General features: G+C 42.8%; 1 protein-coding gene across 1 annotated transcript in view; it reads right to left on the reverse strand.

Annotated features, from left to right (window-relative positions):
- The window catches only part of LOC125104525 (reticulon-1-like), a 149,098-nt gene that overhangs the window by 115,510 nt on the left and 15,393 nt on the right, over window positions 1-18,195 (reverse strand). The window contains exons 3-4 of the mRNA XM_047737091.1: window positions 14,742-15,077; window positions 14,149-14,647 (exon numbers count right to left, since the gene is read on the reverse strand). Coding sequence (XP_047593047.1) covers window positions 14,149-14,647; window positions 14,742-15,077 — 835 coding nt within the window. The remainder of the gene's footprint in view (window positions 1-14,148; window positions 14,648-14,741; window positions 15,078-18,195) is intronic.

An 18,195-nucleotide genomic window follows, 5' to 3' on the forward strand; every position in this document is an offset into this window, starting at 1 on the left:
ATTTCATTTAGGAACCAATGTTCCTGGAAGTTATTATAATGGCTAAATAAGTATTGAGCACAGAGATCAGTACTATACCTAAAAAGAAAAAAAAAAGGTAACACAAACGGCCTGACAGCCCACCAAAAACTGTTCCCTACTCCTAATACGCATTTACCTTCAAGACAGGACATTTCTGGGGCTCATTTCTCTAGAAAGTATATTGCCTCCCTTTTCAAACAAATTTTTAAAAATTGTTCCACATCATTTACAGAAATGAAACTGATTCTTCCGAGACTTCTGATATGCAAGCATCCAAATTATAAACTGCTTGGCCTTTAAAAGGTTATGCAATTTCTAGGAAACGGTACTACAAGAACAAATGGTGTTTGTTCTTTTTCACATTCCTGCTGAAATAAAATAGAAAGACTTCTCTAACACCATGGATTGATTAAAAAAATAAACTCACTCAAGTTCAAGTCCGGTGATGCAAACATGCTGAGTCACAATTTACCCTTGTATTATCTATAATAAAAGGTTTGATAAACAAATTAATAGTAGGGGCCACTCCAAACTTTCCTAGATTGTAGTACTTAGGGGCTGCAAGCTAGTTGGAGAAGAAAGAGCCAGGTGACTTATTTTGAAGCTACCTTTGGGCAGCAATCACCCTGTTTCTACCTTGACAACTGATGTATTCAGACACAAATAAAAGCAGTACAGAATTTTTAAAAATCGTATGCACACTTTACATCAAACTGAGAAAACATCACTTGTCCACATCAGAGATTACTTGTTTGCTTGTTTATTTACTTACTCTAGCATTTGATGGCTGGTGGGGATACTAGAGGGAGAAGGAATGTCTTCTCTTACCCCTTCCCCAAGCATGTCCTGATACTGACAGTAAAAGGATGTTGCCTTAAGTAACTGGTTCCGAAAACTGAAGTGTGCACAGAAGTACAGGATACACAAAAGCAGCGTATGAACAAGTGATACCTCATTTATCTGGAGACTGAAGGTTCACCCTAGAGCCACCATTTAGCCGTCCACAGAGGCGACGACTAGCTACTGGACATTGGAAGAGCGGAGACTAGAATCCGGGATGGCATCTCTAAGTCCACACTCTCTTCCACTTCGCCACAGCTGGTTTAGAAAGAGCATGGCTTGGTAACCCTTTGAGAGATTCAGTTCAAACTCAGTCACGGCATATTCTTGAAACTAACGACACAACATTTATGGAATGTAGACTTTTTCCTTAATATAGACTGTTCTTCCTTGTAGTCTGGCTATATTGTTATTCTCCTGCATTTGTTTTTATATTCTAGCGACGCATTTAAGTGTCACCTACTTGTACCTAGTATATACCTTGCACACGCACACACACACACAATCTAGAGAGTGCTTAATAAATATTCGTTGAATAAATAAATGGATGATTCACTGAGATTTTACTGAGTTGTAAAACTAGTGGCCTTGTATAAACAGTGATCTATATAAGGTTATCTGGCATGATCCATTGCTAAGAGTCAGAAAGTTATTTAATTCCTCCATCCATAAAAGGCCTCTGAAAAATCCCAGAATCGGTGTGCAAAATGGTGTTTATAAGTGCATATTCCTGGGCAGAGATCACAAAGCTCTCATCATATTCTCTAAGGGGGGGGGCGGTCTATGAACCTGAAAAGATAAAGAATTACTAACCCAATGTATCCTATTATATCCCTTCTATCATATATCTGAGTGGTCCAGGTATGCTTACATACCTCCTGGGACAAGAAACTCATCACCATATGGGGTGGTCCTGGCTGCTTTTATATTTCACAGCATAACTTCTGATTGACCACAGCTCCATCCTCCAGAGTCACACAGAACATATTCAGTGCCTATGCCACTTGACATTCTTCATGTATTTTTAGATAGCTGTCATAACCCATCCTATCTTCTCCTTGTGCAGGCTGCAAACCCTCAGTTCTTTCAACCAGAGCCAATGTTCTGCTACCATCGGCACCATCTCCATTCTGGCACTCTCACTGCACTCGGGACGCCACCTGGCCACACGGGTGGTCAGCACCTACCCAGCAGCCCCTTACCCCTGCCCCAGCCCAAGCCACATACCCCTGCTAAACAGAGACCAACCATCACCGTGGGGGCAGCTGGTTCACCCCACTGAAGTAACTTAACTTCTAGTTAAGTAAGATCACTGCATTTTTTTTTCTTTCTATGTGTGACAGTTTCCCCATGACCCTCCCATTTTGTTTTTTAATAGTTTGACGATCCCATCGCAACATTTGACAACTGTCCTTGTCAAACTTCCACTTGAAATGTAACCAGTTTTTTTCCCCTGAGGTTCCTATAGACTCTCAAGTTCTATCAATCCACATTTTAGCTATGTCCCCGTCACCTAGCGTCTCTCTCTCTCTCATTCTAGTTCAGATAGGCTTTCCTGAGCGTGCAACTTCTACTGCACGGATCATAAAAAAGATGTTGCGTAAGAAAAGCCCAAAATAGGCAAGGGTGGGCTAATTAAGGGTACAGACTCTAGACCCAAATCTCGGGGCTGCCACTTACTAATGTATGGCCTGAGGCAAGTCACTTAACCTCTTTTTCCACTTACTCATCTGTAAAATGGAAGAGACAACTACACCCGCTTCATTGGGTAGTTATAACAATAACAATAAAATGTAAGGAGCCCAGAACTCGTGCTATGTAAGTGTTTGTTAAATAAATACTTTAGGTAATATGTTCATCTATTTAGTTACCTAAGTACGAGAGAGTCAAAAACCAAGTGAGTATTGTAAATGCAGAAAATAGCTCAAAGACTTAAAATAGTGCTATTGGGTTCTTCTTCCTACAGTCCACATCCAGACCAACACAGCTTAGACTTGATGTACTTAGCAAAGCTGAGGTACATACCTCTCAGTCTGTTTTCACCGTGAACACTCAGGGAACAGTGGAGAAAGGACACAAGGCCTGGAAAACATGCCTGAGCTACAGAGTTGGAAGGGTTTTACTATTCATTCACTTTTATTTCCAGTCTCTTTTCTCTCTGTTGTTCAGATTGGTCATTTCTATTGTTTATCTGCGAGTTCACTGATTCTCGCCTCTATCCTTTCCATTCTACTACTGAGCTCACCCGCTGAACTGTTGTGTTTTTTTTTCTCTTCAAGTTTTTCAGTGATTATATTTGTCAGTTCTAAAATGTCCCTTTGGTTCTTCACTATATCTTCTACATTTTTCACTGAAACGTTTTATTTCCTTACCGGGACTTCCCATTTTATTACTTGTTTCAAGTGTGTTCATAATTGCTTATGGAAGCATTCTTGTGATGACTGCTTTAAAATTCTTGTCAGATAATTCCAACATCTGTGTCATCTTGGTGTTGATTAGCCCTTGTCATTTACATTCAGATCTTCCTGGGGTTTGGTATGACAAGTGATTTTCAATTAAAATCTGGACATTTGGGGTGTTTTGTTATGAGACTACAGATCTTATGTAAATGCCACAACTAAGAGGGAAGAAGGGTGCTGCCTTATTACCACCAATTGGGGTGGGGGCAGGGAGGGGGGTGGAGTTTAGGTTCTCCTCTCAGTCTGGTTACCAGTGAGCGGTGTTAAAACGCCTGCCTCTCCATTCAGCTTCCTCTGACACCACACTAGCTGAGAGGCCTTTTAGGTCCAAAGCCTTGCTATGCTGAGTGGTAGTCTAGGCTTCCCACGTGGTGTCCACTGGCACTTGGGGCGGGGAGGGTTGTTGGGGTGCCTCTTACAGCTTCAGAGGGGTGAAGTCTAGACTCCATGCTTGGCTTTTGCTGGTGGGATAGTGATGGGGGCAAGCAGTTTATTTCATGGTGTTTAGCTGGAGCAGAGAATTTATTGTCACAAAGTTCTCAGTCTTGCTAGGCTGCTCCTTTCCTAGTCATCTGGCTAAAGAGAACAGGCTTTCTTGTATGTGCTTTTTGTCTGTGCCCATTGGCCTTTTTCCCTATGGCTGGCTTCTACCATATCGAGTCTGAACTAGATGAGGGAAAAGGAAAACCCAGAGAACTCACCCTGTGTCCCTTCCCAGGTCCCAAGGTCCCTAGTAAGTCTGCCTTCTTCTCTCCACCTTTCAGAGTCTTTTTATGTTTATTTTATACACAATGTTTAGGCATTTGGCTATACTTAGCAGGAGGATACCGAAAAGTGTATTTGCTCCATCTTTCCAGAGGCATTAGTCTATTTATAAAAGACTTTAACCTACCGAGCTCTAGGACTAGCAGGCATATACCCAGGAGCCCACAGGATCAGCTGATTTAGTCTTGCCCTGGGGGTAAGAGGTGGGGGGTGAGGGGACTAGGTAGTGGCAGGAGCTGGCTTTCACTGTCATACCCTCTTTGGTGAGAGAAGCAGCCTCCTTCAGACCAACTCCCACGCATACCTAGGACAGCTTCCTGCATTTACTGCCCTTCCGCCTGCTGTTTGCATCTACTCCAGCTGGCCCCCACTGGCACGCTTCAACCCTGCTCCGGTCACAGACCCCTCCTTAGGACCTGAGGAATGAGGCAAGTCACAGCTCTAGCTGCACTCCCCGAAGTCAAAATGTCTTCCTCTCTGCTTCACCAGAACGGACTTCTCCTCTCCCCCATCCTTCATGCTCTCCTGCCACTCCCTGCTGAGATCTGGCTGAGGTCCAGGTCAGCACAACAAGCATTTTCTATTAAAAAGCCTAAGACTATGGTAGCATGACTTTTTCTCAGTCTTTGTTCTCCTAGACCTCTCTTCTGCGTCTGACAGTGTGCTCACCAGGTTTCCTATTAATAGCATCTTCCAGATTATTAGTTATTTGCAATTTGCTTTTACCTCCCCATGTTACTTAATTTTATCTTCACCAACACCTCTGTAACATAGCCAGGACAACAGTATCATGCCCATTTTATACATGAAGAAACTGAGACATAAAGCAGATTTGCCCACATTGCCATGATATTAGGTGCCAAAATCAAGAGGAGATAAAGCTCTCAGAGGCGCCTGGGTGGCTCAGTTGGAGAAGCTTCCGACTCTGGATTTCGGCTCAGGTCATGATCTCAGGGCTCTGAGACTGAGCCAGTCAGTGATGGGCCCCCTGCGCAGCAGTGAGTCTGTCTCCCTCTCCCACTGCCCCTCCCCCTGCTCATGTGCTTTGTCTCTCTGAAATAAATAAATAAATCTTCTTTAAATATCTGTTTTCTCAGTCAGAGCTCATTCTACACCACGCCATTTTGTCTTCCATGATACTCTAAGAGTAATTACCATTTGAGCCACCCCCCTGCTTATGTGCACTCTCTCTCTCTCAAATAAATAAAAACTTCTTTTTTTAAAAAGAGTAATTACCATTTGATTGCCAGACCCTCTGCAAGACCCAGTACCATATATCTACTATGGAATCTGAAGCTCAGGGAGGTTCAAAAACTTGCCTAATGCCACTCAGCATTACCACTAGTAAGAGGCAAGGAGCTCGTGCTCCCTTCTTGGCCTTTTTTTCATCCCATACAACATACTCTTTCAAAAATCTAATTTTACTATGACTTCCCTTATAGCTTTCTAAATCTATATCAACAATCCTGTTTTCATCTCTAAATTCCATTCCTTTATCTTCAGTGCCAAGTGGAGATTTCCACTCAAGGGGCATATCACCGTATCGAGCCCCACATCATATCAAGACTAAAAATGACTCCATGATCCTAAACGAGTTCCCCCTTCTTACCTCCCCAGAATGACGACATTCTCCCAGCCATAGGACATGGAACTTTATAGAGTTGACTTATTCCTTTCCTCACACCCTACATCCTATCAGTCACAAGTCTTATGGAACGTTCCTGGGAAGCCACTCATCTTTCTTCCTATTACTTCCCATGGCTATTTATTCAAGGCCCTGACACTGATAGTGGGTCAGCCTTCCCCACAAAGTTCATATTCTATGCCAATGAATATCCTCCCTGACACAGCTTTATAATATTACTTCCCCCACCCATAAACCTTCAAAGGTCCCAGAATCCATATACAAGAAGTCTACAGTCCCTTCTGTAGCTTTCAAACCCCCCAGAATCTGTCTCCCCTCACCCAGATGGACAGGTTAAACCAGTCTAGTCACTGGTCATCCCCAGGTCATATCACCCATGTTTCTCCCCTCACCCAAACTGTCTTTCAGCTCACTTCTGCTTATTCCTACTCCATTATATCCTTATATCTTTATATCCTTGTCTATCCTATATGTATGTCACACTCCACCCTTTGAAAAGACCAGGTACTCTGGGACCCATGAAATCATGAACTGTGCCCAGCACTTAGAGGTTATACCATCCGTCCAACCAGCAGACTGTACTCTGACTTGTTTACCTTCATTTTGTGGGAGTTAGTCTTATCTCCCATCTAGACAGTAAGCTCAGAAGAATGGGGAAAAGAGGACATAGCTCATGTTCTCTATTCCCCCACAGCTCTTAGCAAAATGCCAAGCATAAGGAGGAGACTCGATACACTGGTGCTTCTTGAAGTTTTAATATGCATCTGGCAGGCTTGTTTCCCTAGTCAGAAGTCTGTGGATTACCTCATGTGATCTTGAAGCAGACAGTCTACAGACCACATTTTCGTAAGTCCTGATTTTTCAGGATCGGTTGCAAAATTCATGCCAAAGATAGACGTGACATTGGTTTTTATTCTTACGCTCATCAACTAGATCAGCAATAACTTGAACACATGCAATTTTTTGTTATCCAAGAGTTGTTCTTTGTTTATTTGACAGAGAGAAATCACAAGTAAGCAGAGAGGCAGGCAGAGAGAGAGGAGGAAGCAGGCTCCCTGCTGAGCAGAAAGCCCGATGTGGGGCTCGAACCCAGGACCTGGGATCATGACCTGAGCCGAAGGCAGCGGCTTAACCCACTGAGCCACCCAGGCGCCCCAAGAGTTGTTCTTTGAAAACGCATGAAGATTTCCTATGCCCGAAACAAAATTCTAGGTCTGGGTATTTTGAAAGATAGGATATATTCAACAAATTCCCTACATTCAAGAAGCAAGAATTTCATCTATAACTGGTTTTCTAATAATCTCATGCAGTAGATGAATTAGAAAATCCATTTGGGGATTCGAGATGGAAGTTAAAACAGAACTATTCCAGCTAGTAAGGTAATTCATTAGGAAACCCAGCAAACATAGTTTTACAATGAATAATCTCACAAAAATGTACAGGTAGGGAGGCAGAGGACTAAGTAGAGATTCAGATGATTCTTTTAGCACTAAAGAATTATTTAATGAATTCTCCAAACATTTTAGAATATGCTGAGTATCTATGGAATTAGATATATTAACAAAAAGTGGAAAAGATAGTTCAAGAAAAAAATAAAAGAGATACTTGCAAATATCATGCTTCTCATTTAGGTTAATAACCCCAAATTGGATAATATTGTGTAGTTCTCTTTTTTTTCTTTAATTTGTGTAGTTCTTAAGCAAGTATGTTACATTAAGGAATATTTCTCGACAATGGAGAACTACAGAATTTCAAGGAGGCCACAATTTTGTGGAGAGTGCATTTTAGATAGTCAATTTGAAGTTAACTATGGGTTTTGTGGTGGACTCTGTTTCTGGTCTCATTAGGAAGCTGTTCACTTTTGAGAAATATGCCCATGTTAACAACCACAATGTAAGTTAGGCACATTTTAGGAAGGTATAAAGGTCTTGGTATAAATAATACCTGCCTTTCAAAGTTTCCTCCAATAAACAACCACCTCACTTTTGCTTGAATTCCATTAACTGACAGGCAACCTATCTCTTTTCCAGGTAGTACTACTTAGTAGAACTTTCTCCTTCATTAAGTAGGAAACTGCATCTCTAATTTGACCACTCTCCCAACTGTGCCCTGTGAAAATGTCTGGGTCATGTCTGGGCTTCAGAAGAGTGCTTCTGGTATTTGAATTTAACATTCAAATCTCCCTTAATTCTTCCTTTCTTGTGGCAAAAAAATTATTAATTTCTTCAGCCATTTCTCAAATGGCATTTTTTCTAGAAGCCACACCAGTCTAGAAGCCACACCTCTCAGCATTCTGCAGTTCATTAATGTCTCTCACAGCATGGTACCCATCATTAAGTACAAGACTCCAAATCTGGCTAGAACAAAATCTAGAGGAATTATTACCTTATATAATGTGTACCCAAGACTGTCTATTAATACTATCTAAAATTACATAAGAGATTTTTAGTAATTTCACCATACCACTAGGTATGTGTTGTAATATCTAGGTTGTAATTAACCCTCAGAGTTCCCATCCCCCACAATAAACTATTTTAAGTTGCATTTCCTACGTTCTGTACATATTAAACAAAGTCTGTGGAACCTACAGTCAGGACTTTACATTTATCACTTTACAGGCCACTGTTCTTCCCTCCCCCCTCCAGAAACCACTAGCTTTGAAGCCCAGGCCACTTTCCTAAAGATACCAGCATCAAGTTCACTGTCTCTCTCCAATCTCTGCCACAGTTCTTTGTGATTTCAGCAATCATACAGGTGATTATTTTACTCCTGCCCTTGCCATTCTTCTGGACTCTATTCCTCAAATGACCTTGGCTTCCACTCCACCTCGGTCTCCTACTCAATAACTGCACTTCCTCTTTAATCTCTGTCTCAAACACCCACTCTGAAAGCACCAACTCTTATCCTCGCAATTCCCTTATTCAGGAATCCCTGTCCCATCTGTTCTCCCACCCTACCAGCACATGCAAACCATTTATATCATCTTCTCACTGAGCATCAGCCCCCTCTTGTCCTCCTTCCCTCCTCCCCAGATTCTATAACCCATCAGTATCCTCACTGCCTTACACACTGTTCACCTCCATGGCACCTCTCTTCCTGTCCAGCTCACTGGAAAAAAATAAATAAAACCAGTTCAACCATCCACTTACTCCAAACCATACTCAGGCAGCTGAATATGGCTGAAAAAAAAATAGATAACATATATGGTAAATTGGTCTCACATCAAGCTCATGACCACAAACTCCGAGTGAGCCCTATGACAGCTCAGAATTCCATTTCCGTTAATGCTTTCACTCTCCCGTTCTAGCAACAATTTTATACTTTCTCCCCTCCTGTCAAACTTCCAACTCCACTCCTGCCCTCACTCTTCTCTTGACCTTGCTTCCTAGGTCATGGCAAATAGAAGCAGCTGGAAGGGATCTGTCGCTGTTCTGTGTCCCACCCCTATGCCCCGCTTGCCTGTCTTTGCTCAATTATATCCACAAGCTGTCCTTAAGTCCATCGAACAGCAGCCCTCTGCCGTACCCTGGATCCATTCCCCTCACCTACTCAGTTACAGGAAACACACTCTCCCTCCTACACTATCCATCTTGCCATCACTTTATAAATATGCTTTAAAATCCCCCAGAGTAAAAAAATAAATAAAAGGTTCCCTTCTCTTTCAATCCCATAGAATGAAAGATACATAGATACATTTTGTTTTCCCACAGCTGTGTGGTCTGAGCAAGTTGTGCTCATGTTTATTTATCCCGTGTTGACCTCCGAAAACTAACTCATGCCCTTGTGCCCATGGGGTTAGATTATTATAATGCCCTTCTAGTCACGTTTCCAGCGATGACTTGGGAATAAAGAAAATGAAAAATGACACCAAAGGAACTGTTTCATTAAACTAAATACTAATGTGAAACAGACAGATGCACTACTCCCAGCAACCATGATCTGGGTGTAGCACAGAAACTTTCAAAAAGGAGGCCTCCAATGAATGTTTACTAGACTGAATTGAACTGCAATGGTTTCTCACTTTACAGGTAACAAAAACTTTCTGGAACCAATGCTATTCAGGATACAGTATAATGAGTAAGAAAAGCCACAACTTGTCTCCAAACCTGCAGGAACAGAAGTAGATGAACACCCTAGAAAAGAGACAGGAGGCAAGAAGGCCTATGGTAGATTTGAGAGGTAACAACCAGGATGGGTATCCTGGAAGGGTGAGTTCATGAAGAGGAAATGCTGCTGGAAGCCTTGATAAAATTTATTATTAATGTATTTTTAGGGCATGTGAGTGTTTCTAAATTTTAATTCACCCGGATTTGAATTCCCTAAATGAAAATTTAAGGAATGAAAATTTCCCTAAATGAAAGGACATATACCATACCTTTTTTTTTTTTTTAAGATTTTATTTCTTTATTGGACAGAGGGAGAGAGATCACAAGTAGGCAGAACGGCAGGCAGAGAGAGAGGAGGAAACAGGCTCCCCCGCTGAGCAGAGAGCCCGATGTGATGTGGGGCTCGATCCCAGGACCCTGAGATCATGACCTGAGCGGGAAGGCAGAGGCTTAACCCACTGAGCCACCCAGGTGCCCCCATATACCATACTTTCTGCTGAAATTTGTTACTGATTGTAACCAGAGGCTATGTCCAGAGAAATAAATTACATTAGAAACTCTTTTATTCTTCTTAAATGTTCTGTAAAATATTGTAAAAGTTAAGTGTAGTATTCCTTCTCATTTCAACATAACTGCAGCTTTCTAAAAAGATGAAAGAAAACAGAAAATTGAAATTTACACCTTCTGAAGGGGATTACTGGGAATGACTCCAAATTAAAAAAATGTAGACACATCTATCAAACACACCCACAAGAGATTCAATCCAGCCTCCATGTGAATTTTAGAAGATGATCTCAGTGATGTATACAGTACAAATTTATTATACTAAACAATAAACACAGCGTATATAAATATTCTGAAGTTACTTAAGTTATGAGAGAGTTTTTCCAACAGAGTATCACATTCAGCCTTTGAAAAACATAAATTTATGAGCATTGTGGTCCAAATAAAGTAAAAACATCTCTCTCCAATCATCTAGAAATTTAAGTCAAATTATCTGTAAGTCAATATTACAGAAGCCAAACATATTGATTTCTCTGGACCATTCTCCATTCTGTTCCTTCTGCCTGCATGCATGCAGCAAACGATGAGCTAATTTCCAAAGCAATCATGAGTTAACTTCTCACCACTGCATTTTGTTCAAATGTTCTATTTTAAATTATTCCTTTAAACAAAGGGCCATTCTTCTATCCTTGTGTTATTGTATGCTACCTTTGAATAGTTTCCAGGAATAAAATAATCATGATCATGAGAAATCAAAACAGTTGCTCTTACCATCCTTTGTATGAAGTTATTAGATGACAGTGCTGATTCATGATTTAACAACTTTAACATGTTATAGCCTACACATGGTGTTTTAAATGTTCCCTTGGCAACAGACATCATTTCACATGCCCATTATCAATTTTCTTTTTTTTTAAATTATTTCATTTATTTATTTGACAGAGAGAACGAGAGAGCACAAGCAAGCAGAGCAGCAGAGGGAGAGGGAGAAGCAGGCTCCCCACCAAATAGGGAGCCCGATGCTCATGCTCGATCCCAAAACCCTGGTATCATGACCCAACCCGAAGGCAGGTGTTTAACCAACTGAGCTACCCAGGTGTTCAGCCATTAACAGTTTTCAACATGAAAAATTGTAGCTTTAAAAGAAAGCATTACAAAAAAAAAAAAAGCATTACTTTTGATTAAGAACATTTCCAATCCACAAAAGGGACAGGAGAAATGAGAATACCTGAAAATACAGTGGAGTTTTAACAATGTCTAAACATATATTCACTGCAGGACATTACTAAGAAATATTTTCGGAAACGTTTCTTTAGGAACTTTAATTACCATCAATGTATAAAAATAAATAACAGAATTTCTGTCCAGATGGCATGATTAGTGCTGTTTTTCAGAAAAAAGAAAGCTTTTAAAATATCAATATCTGTCTTACACTTCATAATCCCATCTGAAAAAGAAACAAAATCTGTTTACAGTGCATCATGCTCAAAGCCTAAGTTACTTCTTAGTTTGAGTCCCAAAGAACACCATTCTTTTTCAAAAAGTAGATCAGTGTACTTAATAGGCTCTCTCTGGACTTTGTCTCTGATAAAGTTAAATATGTAGTTACTGACTTTGCTTATAGCAATAAAATTATCATGGTAACAGACAAGGAAGCTGGCCCAGAATCTGTTTGGATTTTTCAAGACCTAGCTGTTTAGATATTATTTCCAGCAATTAGGTTTCTTACAGCAGTCTCTCCAGTATAAGAAATATGAAACATATGGATTTAAAACATTTAACAATCAACAGCTATATGAGACATTCCTTCAAGCAGCAATAATAAACTAAAAATATTCTATATAAATATGCAAAATATATGCTCCTTTCCAGTCCCTTCATCCCCCTCCTATCCAAACTCAGCATCATCATGTTCCATGTCATTCGTGTATTTGTTATCTAGAACAGGAAACCCCCAATATATTCAGCAAAGTAAATGTTTCTATAATTTTCTATAATAATAATGTTAAAATTGCAAATGGCTACATTGTGACAGGAGTTGCTCCAAACATTTTATATATAGCAACTCATTTTAGTGTATAGTGTGTTATGGAACACAGGGCACTAGCTTTCTTTCCCAGCTTCCCCTAACCTTGGTGACACTAGTGGGAGGTGAGAAATATTTATTAAAAAAAAAATTTACTTTGATAATGGTGGATAAAGGTTCTAAACTATACCCTACAAAGAACAGTAATGTCAAACCAACAAAAAAGCTACCTCCCTTTGTCTTTTATCTTCTTCCATCTTCCTTTGCAATTATAAGGAGTTTTGTTTTCATTTAGATGAATAAGTTGAAAGAGAGGCTAGGCAGCCTTTCTTAGTCTCAAATCCTTCCCACCCCCGCACTCTCATAAAATAATATATGACAAATGGGGTTTTCTGCCTTGGAGTTTCGTTTCTTTTCCTTTTCTTTCTTTCTTTCTTTCTTTCTTTCTTTCCTTTTTTTCCTAATCATGGTCCGAATTTTTTCTCTTCCCATCAGAATGTTATGTTTTAATGACTGCATTCCCTAAACCTCCTTTCCTCAGCACAAATCTTTTGACTCGACCAGAGTTAAAGACTACCTAACGCACTCCACACGACCCTTAAGAGAGGCGGTGGCTTAAGAAAGGGGTTTCCCTAAGTCAGCTGCCAAGAACTCGCAAGCAGTCCCATCCCCTTTCCGTCTTCCGGAAGCACCCACCACCCCAGATCCTCGAGGGTTGCTTGTCCAAATCTACACAACTCCCATGCCACTACAGCAAAGCTTTTTCAGAAAACAACACAGCACGGCCCCCTCTAACCCCCCCTTCCTGGAAACACAGGACTACCCAGGCCGGCAGACCCTCCCCAAAGCTGGCCTCCCGAATCCTTTGGTCGGGATGTTCCAACGCCCTGGTCCCAGCTGGGCACCCGCGCGCTCGGGCTTGAAGGCTAAGGGTGACCGAACCCAAGGCAATTTCCAAATGCCCAGGCGGGTCCAGACTGCAGAGAAGCTGTGCCTCGTTCACTCACCACCACCACTCAAGCCCTCTCACACCGCAGCCAGGCCGGCCGCTTTTGTGGGTTCCAAGTTTCAATGCTCTCAGCAAGATGGGGACATCTGGGCAGTTCTGGGCGAGGACAGTCACAACTCCCAACCCTCCTGCAACGCTGCCCCTCCTGAATGAGACACGCACACCTTGGGATTTCTGTTTTCCGCGGCCGGCAGCGGGAGATGGAGAATGGGAGGGGGAACTGGAAGGGAGTAGGGTGTGGCGAATTGTGGAGGGAAGGGGTAAGGAACACTTCCAGCCACATCTCTGCCCCGGACCGGGCCGGATGTGGTGGCAGCCCGCCTGCCGGTCGCTTTGTTGTCAGCGTGCCTCGTAGCCGGCGCGCACGCCGAGCGCAAACACGCCCCAAAAAATCATTGCAACTGGCCAAGCGGGCCCTACAGCCCCCAACCCCTTGGCAGAAGGAAGAAACTTGTACGCGGGCGCGCCAGCAGCCACGATGCTGCTGTTTGCCTCCGAGGACAATTTTTAAAGCCGAGATAACAATGAAAATAAAATAAAATGAATAGATAGTATTTCGTTTTCTTCCGAGCCTTTAGGGAAAAAAAGAAAATTTCCTGTTTTTTACCAGTGCGCCAATATTTACAGTCGCCCGTGGCGAAGCGGGCTGAGGTTGGTGCTCAAGGTAGAGAGCGCCAGCGAGGTGCAGAGCCGAGATGCGGAGAAGGGGACCGGCTGGGGGACCCGGTCCCCGACGCCATTTGCGGGGCAGCGGCGCCCGACGCCCGCCTTACCTGTGGATGCAGTTTCCATAGCAACGGGCGGCGGTCGGGCGGGGCCCGAGTCCGGTTCCCGCGGCGCCGCTACTCCGGCCCCGGCCCCGGCGCCCAACCCCCGGCCGGGCTCCCCCGCCTGCGGCGCCGGCTTGGCCCCCGTCGGCGTCACCGCTTCGTTCTCCCCCTCCCCCCGGTCCCCGAACCACTGGGACCCGGAGCCTGCCAGCGGCAGCTGCTCGTCTCGGGGATCCGGCGGCGTGGCCATGGCTGGCGGTCCCGCCCGGCGCAGCGAGGGCGGTTTGGCGGGGCCGAGGTGCGGTGCCTGTGCGACCGGGCTCTCCCTGCTGCTGTCCCCGCCTGGACTCGGGGCTCGGGGAAGCTGCGGTGTCAGCGCCGCCGCCGCTGCTGCAACTCCGGCCGAGCTGCTGGCTGCCGCTCTCCCCGCTTCAGCTCCTCCTCCTCCCCCTCCTCTTCCTCCCGGCCCCGCCGCGGCCCGCTGCTTGCGCTCCTCCTCCTCCTACTCCAGCCGCCGCCGCCGCTTCGCTACTCCCAAGCCTGTTATTACGCAGGTGGAAATGGCCTGCTTCGTCCTAGTCTCCCTCGGCCCACACCAGCCCCCGGCCTGCTAGTGGCAGGCCCCGATTAGGGGATGGGCCAAATCCACCTGAATCTTCCTCTCTTTTGGGGTGATAATCTAAGGAGATGAGCAGGTGGAAACAGTCCCCAGCTGAAGCGTAACGGATGAAGCAAGACGCCCTCCCAACTCCTAAAGTTGAGCCCGGACTCAGGGCAAAGGAAGGGAGCTTAGAGACCTCCAGGCCACGGTTCTGAGGATGACCAGCATCAGCTGTGGAGGGGACGTGGATTTGCGCGGGGAAGGCTGAGGATGAATGTTGGCAGGAGAGGGGGAGGTGCAACCCCGAGGTTAAATCCTGAGTCCTTAAAAACTGTTGTTTCCAGAACAGGGCTGAAAACAGTGGAGTACGGGAAAGAACTACCAGGAGAGCCTCCGAAGAGAAAAGCTTACCAGACCTTATCCGTACCAGCACTGAAAGCAAGTAGGATCTCACTAGGCAGGGCAAAAAGCGGCTATGCTTCCTTTCAGAAACACTGAGCCAAAAGCCATACAAAAGATAAGCTGCCTGGGCAGTCTATTTTATTTGAGAATGTGGACATCTGGGGAATCTTCCTGCTGCTGCTGCTGCTGCTGCTGCTGCTGCTGCTGCTGCTTGCTTTTTTTTTTTTTCTTTACAGCTGTCTCTGACAAAGTGGAGGATACTTGAAAGATAAACCGAACTCAGAGAAGTTGGCTTATGATGTATTATTCCCATATATGGACCCATCTTTTCAAACAAAACTTGTGCGTTGTTTCTTCCTAAATTGTCTACAACATGAGGTGGTTTGGGAAAAAATAAATTTCAAGCCAACACACAGGGTAGAAGAATAGGCTTATCCATTGATCTTTCTCCAGAAAGGTGGGGCATGGAATAGAAGTACTTGGGATATGGTGAGACAGCTAAGCCACCATAGGCCTATCAAGGGTTTCATACCTGTTGATTTTTTTTTAAAAAGATTTTATTTATTTTTGCAAGAGCGAGAGAGAAATATCACGGGCATGAGAGGTGAGGGAGAGGCAGAGGGAGAAGCAGACTACCTGCTGAGCATGGAGCCAGCCGCAGGACTCCATCCCAGGTCCTTGGGATCATGACCTCAGCTGAAGGCAGATGCTTAAACCCCTGAGCCACCTAGGCACCCATATCTTTTCATTTTTATATTCAAAGGCCAACTTCAGCACTGTTCGGATGCTCCTCTAAAATGCTGATACTTAAAAGCCTAATTCTGTCCAACCCTTTGTTCTTCTAGTACACTAATGTCCAAAAGATGTCCAGTGATAATAAATTAGAAAAAATGCATTCACTCAGTAGACAATAAATATGGCCTACTAGTGCCGGATGTCCCTGGAGAGATGATGATCACCAAAATTTTGCATTACTGGTATCTTTAAAAATGATCATGGACACGCTCATTTTTTTGATAACGGTGATAGCTTCACAGGTGTATACATATGTCAGAACTAATCAAATTGTTCACTATAGGGGCGCCTGGGTGGCTCAGTGGGTTAAGCTGCTGCCTTCGGCTCAGGTCATGATCTCGGAGTCCTGGGATCGAGCCCCGCATCGGGCTCTCTGCTCAGCAGGGAGCCTGCTTCCTCCTCTCTCTCTGCCTGCCTCTCTGCCTGCTTGTGATCTCTTTGTCAAATAAATAAATAAAATCTTTTAAAAAAACAAATTGTTCACTATAAATATGTGTAATTTAACATATATATATTTATATCAATAAAGCTATAAAAAATTACCCCCTCCAACAAAAACCACCAAAAAACTTCTTGGTTATCATGAATCATCATAGTTTTTGAAATCTTTCCATGGGAAAAAAAACTTTGTTTAAGAAATCTTTAAGATGAAAAGCTATTCTACTACTGTCTTTCCATGGAGCTTAATCCTGTTGTATAATCAGGGGGTACTTGTGAGACTTTCTCAGATCTATTGTTTAGAATTCCTTGATGCATCAGAAATACCAGATGGGAATTTCTCAGTTTCATTATTGAGAACATGCCAAGAACACAGTAAACTCTACTGATGTAACATTAAGCAGTTTTGGATGGGTACTGGACATTTGAAAATTGTTAGGGTAAGGCAATTACATACAGAATTACACAGTGTGTTATTTTGTTTCCCTGGGAAGCACTAATGAAAGTCATCATTAAAAAACTGGAGTGTCAGGTGCCTGGATGGCACAGTTGGTTAAGTGACTGCCTTCGCCTCAGGTCATGATCCTGGAGTCCTGGGATCTAGTCCCACATCAGGCTCCCTGCTCAGCAGGGAGTCTGCTTCTCCCACTGACCTCTCTCATGTTCTCTTTCTCTCTCACACACACACACTCAAATAAATAAAAAATTTTTTAAAAACTGGAGTATTTATGCAAGCCTCTTAACTTCCTTATGCCTAAATAGATAAGAAATTTGGGAATAGGATTCTAATTATCTTCCATATTTCATCAGATGCTGATCAATACTCTAATTGAGAATGTGAGGAGGAAATAGCCAGTGCATTTGAATTTTACTTGTTAGAGGAAATTGAAATTGTCCATTTTCATTTCCAATTTAATTGAAATTCCATTTTGATAAATGATTCTGTTTTGCTCTGCTGAAAAGAAATGTGTTCACTTTTCAGTCTTAGCAACCATCTTTACTTTTTTAGATTCCACCTCTGGATGGATATAAATTATTGCCTATTTGGTTGAAGAAATTTTCAGGTTTGTGCTTTGGTTTGAAATTACCAATGTTTATCCGTGTTATTTTATATTTGAGCACCTGTGTACTGACAAAGCTTAACTATTTTGGAGATTTATGGGCATAACACACGGTCAGATGTGGAATTCCAGGGCTTGCGTAGTTGCTCTAAGTTATGAATGCTTTAACATGCTTTGGAGATTAAAAAAGAAAAATAAGGTTCTCACTTACAAAGAATTCTTAGCAAGAAGAGTTGAGATAAAAGAACTGTCAGGTTTTGTCTTCAAAGACAAAGCTATTGTTCTTTAGAAAAGTTTTGTTCATTATTTCAAAAGAAGGAATGTGGTGAGGAGCGTTTATTTATCCCTAGTTTCTTAACTTAGACCAAACCTTATGGGGAAAGGAGTATAGGGACAGGCAAAAAGAGCACCACAAGTAACAAATTTTAACCAAGATGAAATCCTTTCCAGCTTCAACATTAAAGTTACAGAAGAGCTCTGTGCCTCAGTTTCCTCAACCGTAACCTGGAGATTTTAATAGTATCATCTGTACAGGGTTTGAGGGAGCACCAAACGGGCTGACATAGTAGGTATGTTATTAACGTAGAAGAGCACACGCCAGATTATTTCCAGAAAATGGCTTCTATTGGTAAAAGCTCTGCCTTCAGATTTTATGTTTGCAAAGATCGAAGAGTCAATGCCAAAGAATCAAAGAATTCATTTAAAACAATTTGAAGGCATTTAAAACAAATTAGATGAGAAATGTTCCCCTAT

This window comes from Lutra lutra, chromosome 7 (assembly GCF_902655055.1).
Source record: "Lutra lutra chromosome 7, mLutLut1.2, whole genome shotgun sequence".
In the NCBI taxonomy this organism is placed as follows: Eukaryota; Metazoa; Chordata; class Mammalia; order Carnivora; family Mustelidae; genus Lutra; species Lutra lutra.